Source organism: Serinus canaria, chromosome 11, assembly GCF_022539315.1.
Source record: "Serinus canaria isolate serCan28SL12 chromosome 11, serCan2020, whole genome shotgun sequence".
NCBI lineage: Eukaryota > Metazoa > Chordata > Aves > Passeriformes > Fringillidae > Serinus > Serinus canaria.
In genome coordinates this window covers 15,968,760-15,986,572 of record NC_066325.1, presented here as the reverse complement: position 1 = coordinate 15,986,572, position 17,813 = coordinate 15,968,760, and the positions used below count along the sequence as shown (strand labels likewise).

The 17,813-nt window shown below is 42.8% G+C and overlaps 1 protein-coding gene across 1 annotated transcript in view; it reads right to left on the bottom strand.

The window, feature by feature from the left end:
* CDYL2 (chromodomain Y like 2) overlaps positions 1 to 16,150 on the bottom strand; it is a 60,025-nt gene extending 43,875 nt beyond the window's left edge. The window contains exon 1 of the mRNA XM_030227709.2: positions 15,749 to 16,150. Coding sequence (XP_030083569.2) covers positions 15,749 to 15,772 — 24 coding nt within the window. The 5' untranslated portion in view covers positions 15,773 to 16,150. The remainder of the gene's footprint in view (positions 1 to 15,748) is intronic.
* Positions 16,151 to 17,813: the final 1,663 nt, after the last annotated feature.

Here is a 17,813-nt window from a genome sequence, read left to right as displayed (position 1 = left end):
ATAATAACTGCATTCACCAGATCAATCTAAGTAACTTCTTTTCTTAGTTTTATTCCTTAGAAAAACATTGCACCTCTTAAAATGGCACAATTTTGATTAACAAAAATGGAAAAATTATTTGCAAGGAAGATGTGCTCAGTTCTGTGCCCCAGTTTTATTTCTGGTAAAAAAGTTTATTACTTATTGTCTTAAATCTGTAGCCATGTGCCCAGCCACATGGCCAAAGAGAAGTCTTCACTGTGCTATACTGGATCACTGCAAACAACTATATAATTAACCACATCTGTCTTCAAACTGCTTTACATCTGCATAGATCTGTACCCTGCTGGAAACAGGAAAATGGAATAATTACCTGTTTGTTTGCAAAAAGTTCAAGTGCTAAATATGTATTTGGATTTATTGAGTCATAATACTACCTAACTGCAAAAGCTTAAAAAGAAGTCAGCTATGAAAGATGCACAACTATAAAAAAATTAACAATTTACCTGAAATTTTTTCCAGTATTTGAGTTATTAAAAATTGTATGCCATGAATTCAAAAATACTAATTAAGCAAACTGAAACAGAACACTCTAAGAGTGTTCTGAAAGCAGACACACGAAACATTCATAAAGTGTAAGGAGTTAAATAATTTGAGTTAGTGTCTCATGTATTTTTTACCATAGTAAAGTACATTCACATTTTTTTATCCAAAGAATTAGTGTCTTTTGGATATATGTGCCCAAAAATAAGAAGGGGGTTGGTTTTGCTGACCTGACAGACCATTCACTAGGCACAAGTGATTCACCATCAGCTGCATTTGGGAAATGAAGACTTAATAGCATTTTCTTCTCAATCTCAAACTGACTAAATAGTTTGCTGAGCCTGTTGGGGTATGTAAAAGAGCTGCTGTCACTTTGGAGCAGACAGTGAACCAAAAATTACGTGGTTTTCTCAAATGAAATTCATGACTAGTGAATCAATTTCCACGGAAATAACCCAGTTGTGCATCATCAGGGAACTCCATGGGGTAAATGCAGTGAGTGTTTGCATTAGTGGCACATGAGCTCCCTGGTCCAGGGCAGCCAAGTGTGAGGAGACAGAAGGAGTACATCAGCAACAGCTTCCTGTCCTTGCAGCACGTTTGTACCTACATGACATTCAGAAATACACCCTGAGTTGAGTTTTGAGGCCAAGTTCTCTGTGGAGTCAGCTGTGGACAGCCTGTCTCATCCTCCAGGCTCTCCTGTGCATGGGGGCAGCAGAGAGAGACAGTGGGATGCCAGGGAGCTAGAGATGGGCAGGGGCAGAGCAGGGCTGCCAGGGGACTTCCCAAAGACAAGGCTAGCAACATCCAGGGGAATGCCACTGGCACCACAAAGGGAAGGGATGGGAAGAACAATCAAGCAGATCTGAGTGGAGAAGTTCCTTACAGAGCCTTCAGAAGAGAACAAGTGGTTTGGGATTAGGAATGATCTTGAAATGGCTGTGTGCATTGCCCAAACTGTACATCCCTGCTGGTGAAGTGACTGCCTTGCCCATGTGCCACATGGGAGATTTACTGCTTGTCTGTGCTACACTCACACAAAAATGAGCAGCACAGATCTACCATAAGGGAAGATGCAGCAATCCTGTTGTGTTCTAGGATCCTATCCTCTTCCTGGAAGAGAGACACAACCTTTTAATCCAGGAACATTCTGGAAAATTGTGAATATTTTCACTTAAGGGCCAAATCCTCAGGGATCCTTTGGTTTTGGATACCTGAAAACCTTTTGGTTGAACATTTCCCTAATCACCTCAATCAAAAGCTGTAGATATTTTATTAGTAGAAGTCACAACCTTACACCACTGGCAAATTCTGATAATTCAAACAGTGTTATAGCTGTGCAAAGCTCTCCAGCACTGTAACAACTAAGGTCAACTTAGATGGTTGACGTTCTGTTTTTAAGTGACTTTTATAAAAAATATTTAGCCCTAGGGCTTTTAATTTTCTTGGTAGAGCTACCATATTTCTCAGTGTTTGGTATTAAACCACACTGAAATAATTTTATAAAAGCGATTTTTTAGTTTGACTGTTCCAAAGTAGACTGTCCAAGAATAGATAACTTACAATACACATCCATTAATGAAATTGTAACATAGCCAGAAAACAACTGTGATAGTACTTAAAAAAAAAAATTATACTAGTTCATCACCCTGCTTTGCCAAAAGTGAGATAAATGCTGCTGCAATGAATTTTTCCTTTTGAAGGTCAGTGTCCATACTGTACATGGAGTGACTCCTTGCCATTCATGCTTTATAAGAACAATATTAACCTTCATGAACATTACAGCTTTAATCATGTGATGAGTTTGGTTAACAAAATTCCAACTCCTTATCTTCTGTACTTCTTTCACAAAGCAAATAATTTTGTTTCTACGTGAGTGTGGACCTGGACTTCAGCGAGTGTCTGTGACCATGGTGAGCTGTGGCAGTGGAAGCCCTTTGCAGTACAATGTCTGATCAACTTGATGCTGAGAACAGCTGCTAAAGTGGCTGAGCTACTTCCACTGGGGTTGCTGATGTTGCTGAAATTGGTGCAGCGTAGAACTGGTGCAGTTTTTCAGAGCTCTGCAGTGTACAAGGCTCAAAGGTCAGACTGAGAGTGCTGCTTTGCAGGACTGAGAACTCCAAAGAAACTTTCAGTCCTATATAGGATTTATTAAGCTCATTAAAATAACACCCAGTCCTAGATGAGCCACAGCTTTACTTTCTGTTGTGGCTCTTGAAACTCAGAGTGTGATTTCCTCACACAATAGCAGTGAGAAGCCACAGATCGAAAGCAGCTGCCACCATGTTTGCAGAGGGGAACGTGCTCTGAGCACTCAGCAGTTTCTGTCCCACAAGTGCTGCAGCCACCGGTTTACCCCGTTCAGAGAGCTCTCTGTTTGAGTCACAGGTTCAAGTAACCTTCTCAGAAATGGAGCTACAGATTAGTCACTTCAAAAGAAAAAAAAAAAAGCCTCAAAACTGGCTGTAAACCAGCCTTGGTTCATCCTCTGCCTCCCTCAGTTAGGCTGTATCTGTCTCTGCAAAGCCTTGCTGCACTACTGTATAATCAGAGGGGGAATGAAAAGGTAGGTCTTGCTATCAGTTCTTCTGTGAGATCTAAGGCTTATCACACAGCTCCTCTGCTAACCCTGAGGCTTACTTCTCAAGTACTTTCCAAATGTTGAATAAGTGATATATCAACTACTAAATATCTGTAGGCAATCCCTAGATACCCCCTCAATGCCTGAGAAAGTGTTTGTATTTAAATGTACATCCAAAACATACCTTGGTGATTTCTCAGCACTAAACATCCTCGGTGTCTAACCCAGCACTTGGAAAGATCAACTGCCATTACACTGCAACTTTTAAGATGCTTGTTATTGTGGAATGGCTGCCTTTTGGTAACAGGAGCAACAGCAGATGGACATGAAGTAAGAAAGATGTTTAGGAAAAGTTATGTTAAAGCTGTTCTGAGCTCCACAAAATCCTAGAATTAATAAGGGAATCTGGACTTCTTAGAAAAGTGTTATATTAAAGCAGAATTTATTTCAGTCAACTAAAGGAATTCTGCCTTGTAGCTTGGGGATAAAAAAAACTTTAAAAAATATTGTCCTTGGTTTGTCAATTGTCCTTTGGAGACATATCTTCAAATGGACTGCAGAAATTCAAGGGTTGTGTAAGCTAAGATATACCAGCAAACTGCATATCCAAAATAAAAACTACATGTAAACTACATCTCTTATTGATCAATAAGCAAGACCTTTTTTCCCCTGTAAACTAAACAGGCTACAAGAGTAGCAGTTAATAGCAGGGGAGGAAACGGCATCATTCATGGTACAAATAGAAGGTTCAGTTCATGTTAAAAGGAGACCTGCTTTTCTTCTAAACAGAGCAGGTTGTCAGTGGTGTTTGACATGAGTGGATGAAGCACAAAACGTAACAGCAGCACAGTTGCAGAACAATTTGAATCACAGCCCACAGCAGCTTGTCAGTAAGTGGTCACCCTGTGCCACTGCAATACCTGATACACTTCCGAGAGGCACTCGCTAGAAATACTGAAAGTGATGGCATGTCAGAAAGCCAAAGCACAGCATGGTCAAACAATGCAGGAAAAAGATCTCTCATCCTTTGTGGTGCCCATGACAAAGCTGGGGAGATGCTATTCTGCTGGGAGAAAGAAGAGTCTTCCATCAATTCTGGCAATTTCTCAATGCTTCCTGAGGCAGCAGGAGGCAGCTCATAGGAGATTATGAACTACAACTGGTAGTCCACATGTTGAGCCATGCTGCTCTTCAATGAAAGCACATTCTCAGTGTAACAAAAGATTGATGAGAATAATAATGCAAAACTTGGGATGTGTACAATGAACAAAAAAGGGGTGTCTTCCTTGGAGTTTGTAATTTTTATTATCTTGATCCATTTGATAAATGCCATACAACAGACTTTTCACACAAGCCTTAGTCAGCAGGGAGAGATGACAAGGCCACCTTGGCACTCCTGCTTTAACCCATCATCTGATGCAATGCATAGGAAAGGCAATGGAAGTAATTTGCTGCTGGTGAAAAGTCTCCTTCCAATGGCCTCCAAGTGCTGAGTGAGGACAGGGGAGGAGCACAACTCTCTGATGCTCCTGAGCTTCCACCAGGCCACACAGGCAGCCTGCTTGCTGTGTGTTCTGATGGTGTATTTACACTTCAGCTTCCTAAAAGCACTAACACATCACTATTGTGTGCAGAATGCTGCAGAAGGTCCTGAACCAGCAAAAAGTAGAGGAAGGAGCTGATATCACATGGGCTCTGAAGGTGTTGCTCAGCACATTGATACTCAAATATTTTCCTGTGAGAGACCCACATTTCCCACAGTTAATTGATGACCACCATTCTTGACACCATGAGGCAAATAAAATGCAGCACTGGGAAGGCCATAACAGCTGGCCAAGGGCATCACCCTTTTCCTTTTCTTAGACACCTGAGGGTTTCTTTGTGTGTAGGGTGAAAGAGAAGCTGTTTCATTGGTACATGTAAAAACAGATTATCAAGCACAACTTTCTCTGGTGTTTCTGTTACACCTTCCGTGTATCATCAGGACACAGATGATTAGGGCTTCTACTGCACATAAGACATTAACAGACCATAAAGGTAAGTTAGAGGAACATTCACTCTTATTGAATTTTGCTACCTGAACTGTCTATTTAATTACCTACCTCACACTGTTTCTATACACAAAGACAGAAAAGTGACCATTTTGCATTTCCACTTCAAAAAATGAAACAAATACCCTAAAAACCACACACAAAAACACAACTCCAGAAATAATTTCTTTTTCATTGCTTCTTTCAGTTTCCTGTCGCTTTTATCACTGTTTCCATACCATGATGCATTTTTCTGACTGTACAAACACTGCATACCACCATATATTAATCTGCAGCAAACAGCAGCACAAGGTCTGTAATAGTGACCACATGAATGCAACACTTGTCAAGTTCTTCATCATCTCCACCATGTCCTTTCTCACTGTTGTAGTACAGTACATTGGTTCTGACTTGTCAGCACAGTAGAAAATGATGAACCAGTGCTAATATTTACTGAACACAATAGCTCAAGTTTTTTCTCCACTTTGATAATTTTCAGATTGTGGAAAGCTTGAGTTTATGGACCTGAACTCTATTTCAAACTCTTGCTTCCCGTTACTGCAGACAAATCACAAAGTTCTTGCCCCTCCTCAGCCAGTATTTATCATTCCTTCAAGAACTTTCAGGTTATTTCCCCTGAAATCATGTGAAGTCATTTTTGAAAATAAATGTAGTTTTCCCTCTTATTTCTGGTACTTAATTTGGGATCTAAAGTTTCCCTGCTCCTCCCTGTATAGCTTTTAATATGTGAGTCACATTCCTATTTCGTTTGCAACTTTGCTGTTTCACCATTGCTGAACCTAAGTTTCCTACTTCCTCTGCTTGCATAGAGATAAATTCAGACACTTCACATCAACAAAGGTCTTCCCATGTTGTGTCATCCTAAATGCATGCATTCCCATTTGCACTCTGCTATTCCTCCCTTGCATTAATCACCAAAACACTTTGTGTTCAACATCTTTGCAGTTTCTCTCAGAACCCATTTACAAACCCTGTAAGCATTACTGTGCCTTTTCTTTCCATGTGAACCCAGCATTTCTCCAGCAACTTTCCTGTCAGATTTCCTATGCTAAAATACCTGAAACTTATCACAAAAGATTTCTGGAAGATAAATTCATTAGGTGCATTAATGTCATTTCATATTTTGCAAAATTGTCCCTTCCCCAAAAAATGAAAAACATGAGAGCAAATTTCAACTGTGTAACATTTAAAGGCAAGTCAATTAGCAGAGTCAAACAAATTTTACAAAGTAGTCTTTAAAAAAATCATGAAACGTCACATTTTATTTTAAGATCTCTCATATTACTAAGAATAATAAGATACTTGAGCAATGCTCTTTCCTTTGTTGTAGTGACTGCCAAGTGACGTCATAAAAAAGTTCATTGTATATGTGTGAAAGAATTTGACAGGTCAGGCTGGTCAGTTAGAAATGAGACTGTATGTATCAGTATATTAATAATCACCATTTCTGGGAAAAATACCCTAACAACAGAATAACCACTTGATGGTTTGTTAAAAGTTAATTAAAAGTTAGTGGCTTTTTGATGTATATTGAGGTAAGGCAGACTGACAGTTCTGTACAGTATTAAGGAAATCTATGAATCCCATCCAAAACCATAAATGTGGGAAAGCTGTGGATAAACCCTTTTAGATGCTGAAATGCTTTTCTCATAGGAGAAACCTTGTTTTGTTCATCAGAAACATATTATTCCATTAACGTAACTTTCCAGTAACACTGACTCAATCATTTGCCTCATGCCATGCGTTTACTGGAATGTTTTCTAGTTTATCTTTAACCCTTTAGGCCCAGTTATTAAGCAGAGCTACAACAAGGAGCCAAAACTTCATTTTTATTAGATGTTTGATTCAATGTTACTTTATCACCTCCTTTCTTCTCCTCTTTTGTTGGCTTGTACCATGTACTGCCACTTGTTAGAAGTCTGGAATAAGCTGCCCTGGGCAGTGGTGGAATCACCATTCTTGGAAGTGCTGAAAAGCTACTTGGGATCACAACTTAGAGGTGAAGATGGTAGTGCTGGGTTAATGGTCGGACTCAATGGTCTTAGAAGACTTTTCCAAACCTAATGGTTCTATGATTCTAAATCTAGACTGTGAGGGCTCTAAAGCAGAAACCAAACCCACTATTCTGATTTGTCTTTTGCTTTGCAAAGATATTAATTCACAAGGGTTAGGAATTAGAATACTGGGATACAGCTTGTAAGTGTGTTTGTGATCTCTGCAGACCATATCAACACCTTAGTCAATAACTATGTTTGTTTAATGACTGTAGTAAGTACAAAGCTAAGAACTGCCATACGAGGTCAGACTAAAGGTCCACTTAGCTCAACGTGTTGTATATTCAAACAGAAATTAGTATTGGATGCTTAGGAAACAGCATCTATGGGTAAGTGCTGCCCTTGCTCTGCCCTCACAGCTTCTCATGATTAGCAGTTTAAAGATTGGTTTGTGCTGAAAAGTATAAAGGGATCAATCTGCAAAGAACCTGTTTTACCATTCTCTGAAACCTTTTACAATTCTGATTTCCACAACATCCCATGGCAAAGAATTCCAAGATTTAAATGTAAAGTACTTCCCTTGCCTCCATCACTTGCCTAATTATTTCCTTTGCTGCATATCTTTTCTTGTGCAATGAGAAACAGCATTCATCTCTGACTTAACTGAACACCCCCATCTGTCTTTTCTATACCATTCAATCACTTCTTTACCCAGCCAGAAAGTTTTCATAAGGTGTCATTTTAGTGACAGGCACTCCATGCCCTGGTGGCCCTTCTCGGCATCACTTCTAGTTCTGTATCTCCAGGCAGTGCATGCACTACTGCAGAGGTGGAAGCACCCCCAGGGACACAAGGATGATCATATTCTATTTCATTCTCAGTTGCTTTTTTAATAACATGTAAACTTCTGTTTGCCAGAAGTCTGGTCCCATGGACTGGACACCCATGAGGAGCTGAAGCACATTTTCTGGTTTGGTTTCATTGGAAGGGAGTGTGGTCATTGCTCTCTAAGACAGTGCTGTGATGCAAGCAGAGGTGTGGTAACTGGGGATCACAGGGAGATTCACTTCAGAAGTACGCACGTGATCCAAATTAAAATACTAATGTGGACACACCCAGAAGCCTTCCACGATGATTCCAAGATTTCTCCAGAATAGTAACATCTTCTTCAGGGCTCATTTTTATGCATGTATAGTCAGGATTATTTTTCCTTTGATCATTAGCTTGCATTTGTAAGCACTGAATTTCAGCTGCTGTCATTCAGCTCTTCAATGTCAACTTTTGTCTTGACAATAATAATAATAATAATAATAATAATAATAATAATAATAATAATAATAATAATAATAATAATAATAATAATAATAATAATAGGAGTAAATGTGATTATTTTCAAGTAATTGATGGCTCTCTTATAAAACACAGGTACCAATACCAGTGTTTGAAACCTCTATTCATAGACACTTCTCTGTAAACCAGGTGGTCTAAGAGACGACTAAACCTTCTGGCCCATAGTTTGGTTTTGTTACCAGCTGCTCCTGTGGGATCTTAGAAAAAGGTTTTTTTGAAAAACCATTTACAGAGTCAGAGTCATTCCAGAGAGAGAGTCATTCCAAAACCAGCCAGAGTCATTCTTCTCTAAATATTGACCCTAAGATGTGTGATTGACAAATGTTACCTTTTGTCCAAACCAAGACATGTTCACATGCCTCTGCTAATTCTATTTCTTTTGACAGGTGCTACTAGTCTGTATGCAATGGTGCTCAGACTTAGCACTGTGCAGCCCCTTGTATTCCTTCTTAATCCATTTGGTATGAGCATATATAAGTGATTAATATAAGATGATTTCACTGAACACCAACAAAATCTAAATAAATGCATTGAAGGAAGAAAATATCCTCATTGTTTCTGGTTTGCTCCTCTGAAGGAATGGGGTGCAAATTTTGTGGATATTCTATGAGACTTGTAGGAAAGCTCAAGTAGGGGAACTGCTATTTTCAGACAGAAGTGTCTTTCTGACAGATGTTTTGAATGATGGTTTTGTTTTAGTGTTTTGTTGTAGTATCCTGCTCATACTACCCTTTACCATTTTGCAAGAGTCAGCCTAATTCCTCTTTTTGGTGAGGCATGAGAAGAATTATTCTTTTCTACACAGGTCAATCATATCAATTTCTTGTGAAAGTCTTTAGAGACTTAATAGATTTGCAGCAATATTTTATATCAAGACTCGTAAGGAGATAGTATTGAAATAGTACTGTAATCTACATTTGCTCTGTGTAGCAGAAGAAAACAAACTCAAGTGTATTTCCTTTTAGTGTTGCAATATTACCAATGTAAAGTTTTAACAGTAAACAAAGAGTGTGGCATTGTAATTGAACAGGCAGAAAGGATGAATTTCCTTTTGTCAAAACCAAAATATTTGTATTTGCATGAATGCACATTACAAACATTTGACTTTAATTATATTGTTCTAATAGTTTGAATACAAGAAACAGTTAACTATTTAATAATTTTTTGCCAGTGTCATAAAATGTGCTGCAAAAATGATATGAAAAATATATGGATAAGAAGGAACAACAAAAAGGGATTGCACTGATGAAAATGTACAGAGCCAAGAAACTGTACTAATGCTAGAAGTCAAATGAATGGACAAAGAAATGCTATTTACAACATAGCTGGCCATCACAATCACTCCATTGATTTTAAGAAAATAATTAGCCCATTTCCTTCAATATTAGACCACATTTAAATTTTGCCATTATTTGAGCTGTCTCTCTCAAAATATTTTAACTTTCAGAAGCAATTACTAAGCGATGAGTTTATTGCTGGATTTTGATATTCAATCAAAGACCAGCCCAAAATAAAGCAATGTATTTGTCATTCAGGAAGTATTATAAAAAATTATTCAATTTTCATCTTTGGATAGTTATGGGCACTGAACCTGGCCACTGAAGGGAAGGAAGACTTCAGTTTGGTGGCTTTGGTGGTACCTTCACTTCAAATATTCAGACTTTTAAGAGTGACAAGGGTGTATTTCAGTGTCCCTCCCAAGCAACAGCACACTTAAGACTTGTACCCTGAAGCAAGCACACCTGAGCCAGATAAAACACTTTATCAAGATTGTAACAAGAAATCAATTGGTTTTGGGTGTCCCAAAATATGCTCAGCAATTTACAGTGTAACGAGGAAGTTGGGCTTGTGGTAACAGCGATGATGTAGGTAAACAAGACAGTCATGGGCACTGCAATGTTCCATATGCAGCTCTAAACTGGAATTTCTTAGTAAGACAATGAATATTGCCAGAGTTATCCAGGTCTGTTCTTGAACCTTGCTTGGTAACTTTAATTTAGAGAAGTCCCATGACACGGGCAGAGGGGACCTCTGGTTAACTCTTTGTTACCATCTTTCTACCTCAGTTTATACCTCAGATGATTGCCCAGTTTAGGATTGAGGAATACAGTCTGCACTGCAAATCACACCAGATTTGGGTCAGAGTCCTGAAAACTTTCATCAGGTAACAAAATTTCTGGATTTCTACCTGCTGAAGTTACTACTGCTCAGAGGTTCCTTAATTTTGAGGACAGTTGTCTTCTAAACACTGATTCTGAGAACAGATCAGTGATAACATATTGATAAATAGCTGATTCTTCAAAATAGTTGTTAGTAAAGCTTTTCCACTAAAAAAATTGAAAAGGTGGTTCTTACAGACAACCAAATCTTAGAGCTTGTGAGTGCCAGCTCAGTATTACTGAAATGAGCATTACATCCACAGCTTGCCAGTGTACAGAAGGAGTAGGTGCTTAACTGTTCTATGTTCCCCAAATCCAATATCAAGCCACTGTTTTCTGCTTGTGAAGTCAGTCCTGTTCCTTCAGAACAGAGCAGTTGTATCAATACAGAGGTTGATTTGAGAAATAATAACCTCTACTAAAATTCTTCCATCTTCTTCCAAGTCACCTCTGTCTTAGAAAATACACGTGACATACTTAAAAAATAGATTTCTGCTTTTCAGTTCAGTAAGCAGGTTGGAGTATGTATCTCTGCTAAAAAGTGACTCCATTGAAAGAGATGCAAGATGGAAAGAACACTCAAAAACTTGCATTTCCTTGTAAAGCAAAGATGATCTTCTAAACCCTGCATCTCAAGCCAAACCTTGCATCCAAAAGTTCAACCCTGTTCTCTCCCATCTGCATGTCTCCACATGTCACAGGGATTCAGCAGCCCAAACAGTGCGACTATTATCTTCAAGTTTTGACTTTGCTGGTACCTGAGTGAAGGTATAAATGGGAAATGTTGCAATTATCTGGAAGTATGTTATCTTTCTAGTGGATCATGTGAGCTGAAATAAACTGCAGCTCATTCTTATACTGCTGATTAAACAGACTAAGATTGAATTGAAATGTGTCACTGTGGTGGACATGCTCCTAGCCATGGGCACTGCATCATTTCAGTGAGAAGATGCCATTTTAAAAAATGTCATTCTTCCCCTTAATGCAATCACTATTGAGCTTTGAAGACTGGTTTTATTATTGTGATCCAGAAATGTGTAGATGTTAAGTCCCCTTCAGAGAACTGGGTGTAATCTTTAGATCACTTTCAAAGGTGTAATACAATCTGCCACAATGGTAAAATACCACTTTAGATTTCAACTTCATCACCCTTGAAAGTCTAATGGTGTTCATTGCATACCACCCCCCAAAAATATTAAATTAAAAAAATCATCGAGATGAATTTAAAGAGCATCTCTGTAACACTGATAACTGGTTCACATATTCCTCAGTAAAGGAGGTTTTTATTGCAGTAAAAAGGATGCTCCAGACTTGGGGAAAAAAGTCAGGAGCACAGTTCATATGGAATTTTTTCCCCTCTACAGCCATCTCACAGACTTAAAATACCAGTCTGTGAGATAACTGTCTGGGTTCAGGTAATGTACATGATATTGTACATGAAAAGTGGAAAATGTTACTTCAAGTTACTGAAAACACTAATGTGAAATCAACAAAGTTGGTATTTCAAAGTAAATACACTTCCCTTTCTGTCTGTTGGCAGCCTTACTGAAGGCTACTCGGAAGATCCTTTTTGTCAGTTTTTTATTTTCAGATTATTATTTCTAAGGAAACATGCACCATAGGTCTTTAATATTTAACAGGTTACCTCTTAAGAGGAAAAGGAAGGGAAAAAAAGGAATATTCCATGACACTTTCACCCACTCTTAAAAACTTGAAACCATAAGCACATGGAAGTCAAGCAAAGGCAATATTTCATAGAGCCTGAGAATTACACTAAAACATACACAACATTCTTCACTGTTAAAGGAAAAAATGTACTTAAAGACATCAAAATGAACACCTACATTTTACCATATAATGGAATAATTAGCTGTAAAGTGTCTTGGTTCTACCACACAGGTCTAGAACTGACTATCAGGAAACACAGAATTCCTAATGGTTGTTCTTTTGCTTCTAGAATCAATTGGTGTCTGTTTCACACTCCTAACCTAAGTGTAATAGGAGGCATTACAGATTATTAAAAGCCATTTCTAACTGGAAAAAGGCACTCACCTAACCAAACACTGAGGATATTTTGTCTGTGATCTTATTTTGCTTCAATATAAAGGCAGTAATTGAATTTATATTTAAGTTTAAAAGGTTGAAAAGCCTTTTAAAATAACATGACAGTACAAAATGAATGAACCGACAGGATAAATATGCACATCTATTTCCAAAACTTCAAAATTTATAAAAGTTTTTTGGGTACCACCAAAGTATGATGAGTTCATACAGGCAATATACACACTGCACTTTTCTCATGTGCTTTATTAGGGCTTCTATGTCATGACTGGCTTTAAAAATAATTTTTCAGCCAGTATTACATTCTCCAAATTGCAGAGTTAATTATTGGTCTTACTTGATGAAGTTCAGTAAGAATCCTTGAAGGATTCAGATATTAGTAACGAGTGAAAGGGGAATCGAGAGTGCACTGTCCCTTTGGAATGTCACTCTAAGATCCAAATTGCTTATTTACACCCATGGTCCCAAATTATTTCAAGGTAAAATCCTGAAACTGTTTAATGGTTATCTTGTGATCCACATAACATTTTCTTCTTCAAGAACTTGGACTGCTCTGAGGGCACAAAGCACTTCGTCTCACTTGCAAACTGATGTGGGACATCCCACCTCTAAGAGCTTCTTTCTGATAAATACCCTGGATGCAGCTGCTTTTTGGGAAGGGGAAAAAGCAGGGAGGCAAAACTGAGTAATCTTTTAAATGAAGCCACTACCATCTACACAGTCGCTTCCTATTAGATATTCAAACTCTTCAGCTTTCTAGACATTTCTTCTGACCTCTGTCATGGAGAACTTCCCAGTGAAGATGCAAAATGGAAATGGATTGATAACTGAAGCCCTGCACACATTTTTGCCACGTGTCCAACATGTAGATGAAGATTTTACACTATGACCAGTTGAGGTCATTTTCCAAACACCTCACACAACAAGAAAGGAACAGCCACACTTCTTCCACCTATCTATTCTGGTGGAGACAATTCTTCCATATTGTACAATGATAAGCAAAAGTATGTTGAGTGGAGTAACAAAGAAAGGAAGTGATTCAGAGGCTTTGAACCACTACCAAAAATTCATTCCTCCATGCAGATCCCTGCAAAGATACTGCCTGCAAACTGGGGTGTTGGTCTGCTCCCTCACAGAACACACCAGGTGACCACTTGAGCAACCTCACTTGGATGTCACACGGTGACACTGCCCACATCCAACTACCAAATGTCATCATCTTACAACACAAGGATCATAAAACAGCAGAATTTTTTAATGATGAGTCAGAGCTAAACCAGCATGGCTACCATTAGCCTAAGACATACTAGCTTCATTTCTTTCTAGAACTAATCCAAATGTGTTAAAAACACTCAGACAGCACAAGGCAAAAGTCTTCTATGCACCCCAAAAACTACTAAACCTAAAATTGTATTGCTAACTTTTTTGGGTCAAAGTTGTTCTTCACAGAACTCCCATTGGCTATTCTGGAGTCACAACAGCAATACAGCTGACATACAATATCCTTAAAATGACAAATTAAATGACAGATACTGCAAAATTGGGGGGGGGGAAGAAGTGGAGGTCAATTACACTATTCAGATCATCATGTACTTCTGATAATTTTTAACACCACGTAGGAGAGTTTAAGTGCTATTCACTTCAGAGGAGGTCTGTGTCACACACAGTAAAATACCATCCTAATAGAGCAATGTCATCCCTTAGCTGTGACCTCTGCTAAAGACTTTGAAAGACAATGACAAAGTGAAAACTATCTATGTGAAACCTGTCAGATTCTGCACTTCTTGCACTTGAGACCCTACAGCTGATCATCAGGATCATCAAACAGAGAATAAGTCCAACCATGTCCAACCAACTACAGCAGCAGTTTTACACCCAAGCACACTGTGATGGTTGAGCAGTACCTATCACTGCACACAGCTCCAACTGGAAGGTGATGTTTTCTGTCCAAGCTCCTAAACTGTGCACTCCAGAGAACCTCAATGCAAACGGCCATTTCACCAGGAAATGTGGAGCCTGAGGAGGTGCTCCAGACCAAGAAGTGTAGGACATCAGTCATGTTTGGTGTTTTTAACACTTTCACCCTGGTTCCACTTATTGGAACTGGATATTTCAAACACCCATGTCCGGACTGTCTAATTTTTCATTTCAGCTTTCTCCCTTCTTCTCTGGCGTGGCAAGAGTGGCTAGAGCCGTTCTCAGCTGGGGCATTGGAACTGGGTGCCGGAGGTCAAAATTCGGCTGGGTCTCGCCCACTGCCCGCCGGCTCCTTTTTCCCTGCCTGCCCCCGACCCGGCGGCCGTCGCCCGATGCTGCCCCGCCGCTGTCGCCGCCGCCGCGGCCGGGGGGCAGCGCACGCCGGGATGCGGGGCCGGGGGCCGCCGCCCGCCCCACCTCGCACCCCGGGCCGCCCGGAGCGGGGCCCCCGCCAAACTTTGCGGCCCGCGGGGAGCCCGGGCCCGGCCCGGCCGCCGCCCCCGCCGCCCCCGCAGCACCCCGGGCAGGAGGTGAAGCAACCTGGCGCCGGCTCCTGCACTTTGCACAGCGGGCGCAGAGCCGCCTCCATCCCTGCGCCTCCCGGCAGCGCTAAGGCGCATTTTTTCGCACTAATCTGCACATTCAGCACGTCCAGGGCGCCTATGACTTTACCTGGACTTTCTCCACTCTCCGGGCTCATCACACCGCGATCGCCTCCCCATCCTACCGCTAACTCTCGCTCTCCTTCACTCCTTCCTCCTTCCCTCTTGCAAGGCCTGCTAAGATCAAGCCCGATGGAAAGTAGAGAGAGAAAGAGAAAGAGAGAGGCAGCGGGAAGGGAGGGGAGCCGCTCCATCCCTCCCTGCCCCCCCCGGGCACACACGCCAGCCCTTTTCCCCCCCACCCCAGCCCTTCCCTCGGCGATTTCCTCCGCTCTTCGGCAACTACGAGGGCTCGGCGGAGCGGCTCCGAACGCGCCCCCGCTGCCCTCGGCGGCGCCCCGGCCGGCGCCCCCCCCGCCGCCCGCCCGCCCGCGGTCCCCAGTACCTCGTAAAGGTCCCCCGAAGCCATGCTGGGGTGCGGGACTGGGCTCCTCCGCGCCGTCTCCCTCTCTCCACCTCTCCCGCTCCCCCACTCGCTCTCTCTGTTGAGTAAACTGTGTTTTGCAGAATGACAGGCTTTGGGGCTGGCTGTGCGCAGAATCAGAGGCGAGGAGAGCGGAGAGGCAGGCGGCGGGGCTGGCGTAACCAGCAGCAGCAGCAGCTCGGGCGCACAGCGCCGGGAGCCGCGTCTCCCCCGCGGCGGCGGGGCCGGCACCCCCCGCCCTCCCCTCACACCCCGCCCGCCGCCACCGCCTCTCGCCCCGGGCGGGGACCGGGACCGGGACGGGTCCCCTCCGCGCCCTCCCTCCGGGAAAGTCCCCGGGCCGCTCTGACGGCGGCCTCCTCTCCCTCCTCCTCCTCCCTCCCTCCGCCCCCCCCGCCTCAAACTCTTTCCGCGGCCAAAATAAATAAATAAAAAATAATAATTAAAAAAAAAAAAAAGAAAAGAAGAAATACAGGGGCGGGCGGGAGGGGTGGGTGCCGGAGCGGGCGCTCGGCGGGGAGGGCCGCGCCGCCCGCCCAAGGTCACCACGGGGAGAGGCGGGCGCGGGGCCTCGGGCGGCCCTGCTGGCACCTTCCGCCCCCCCGGCGCCGCGTGGCCGCCCCGCCGCCCGTGGCCATCGCCGAAGGAGCCGGGCGGGCGGGAGCGCCCGAGGAGCGGTGGCCCGGGCAGCGCGGCGGGACTCGGGGACACCTCTCGCCCCCGCTCCTCGCCGGGCACGGCGATGCCTCTCCCGGTGTCCCCCAGCCATTTTACACGTTCGCCAGCCCAGTCGGGGACATGAAAGCCAGCGGCCCCCGCCACCCGCCCTTCACGTGGAGGCGGTGGCCGGAATTTTGAAGCGGCTTGGGGATGCGCGGCGACACGCAGCCAACCGCCATCACCAGTTTTGAGCTGTCCGTGTCGTTTCTTGGAGGAAAAATGCCGCCCCATGGCCGCTGGCGTCCCCGTCGTGCTTACCTGAGAGACGGGGAACGTGTGAAGGTGATGCCGAGTGCGCCGGGCGGCGCCTTGACTGACCAGCGGCCTTCGCCAGCCACGGCTGCAGAGCCTGAGCAGCTTCTCCCACTGGAGTCCGGCCCTGAGTCATCCGAGTCCGGACATATTCAAGAACGGCCTGGACGCAATCCCGTGCCACGTGCTGTAGGATGACCCTAGAGCAGGGTGGTTGGACCAGATGACCCACTCGGGTCCCTTCCACCATGAGTGGTGCTGTGAACTGGTGATTCTGTGAAGAGGAATGAGCTCATGGTGACGGGAAGCCGCACTTTGCAGCAGTGATGGACTCCGGAGGAGGCAGGAGCCGCGGTGTGTAAAAGAACCCTGAGCAGGATGCCCGGGCCACCAAAAAGGTAAGGGCTGCTCCTTGTGTAGGCTGATGAGCACCGCGTCGTGTTTCTGCGGCTTCGGGCTGTGGAGGATGTGCTTCTCCAGGTAAAGTGTTGAGTGTCCTCTCGATATTTTATTTGTTGGTAGGAAGGAGCACCATGAGGGTGTTCTCTGGCCAGCTCTTCACACCTTGGCTCTGTAGCCAGCCAGCTCTAGTTGTTACTGAGTCTCAGACTCACTATTCTCACCTCACAGCAGACCTGTGCTAGCCATTCCCTGTAACCTGGGATCCGTAGTGGTTGCGTGGTCTGGCTTTGCCATGGTTATGGCTTTTGTTCATCTTCTTGTGTTAGCTGTTTTTCCCTTCTTGATTTTCCATGTGAATGTGAGAATTGGCACTGCTCAGAGCGCAGGTTGGAGCAGATTATTGAATGTGATAATGGTTAATAAAAGTCGCTGGTATTGAGCACTGAATTATTTCCAAAATTTTATTTATGGCCAAAAATCCTGCTGGGGTTCAAGTGATGTGAAGCCAAAGACCCTTCTGGCTGGGAGGATTCCTTTTAAATTATCAATATTGGGTGTTTTGAACATTGTCACTTGTTATCGTGAAAGTAGGAAATCACACATGCACATCCAGCTCTTGCTTGACCCCATCTCCTGAACTGTGAATATTACC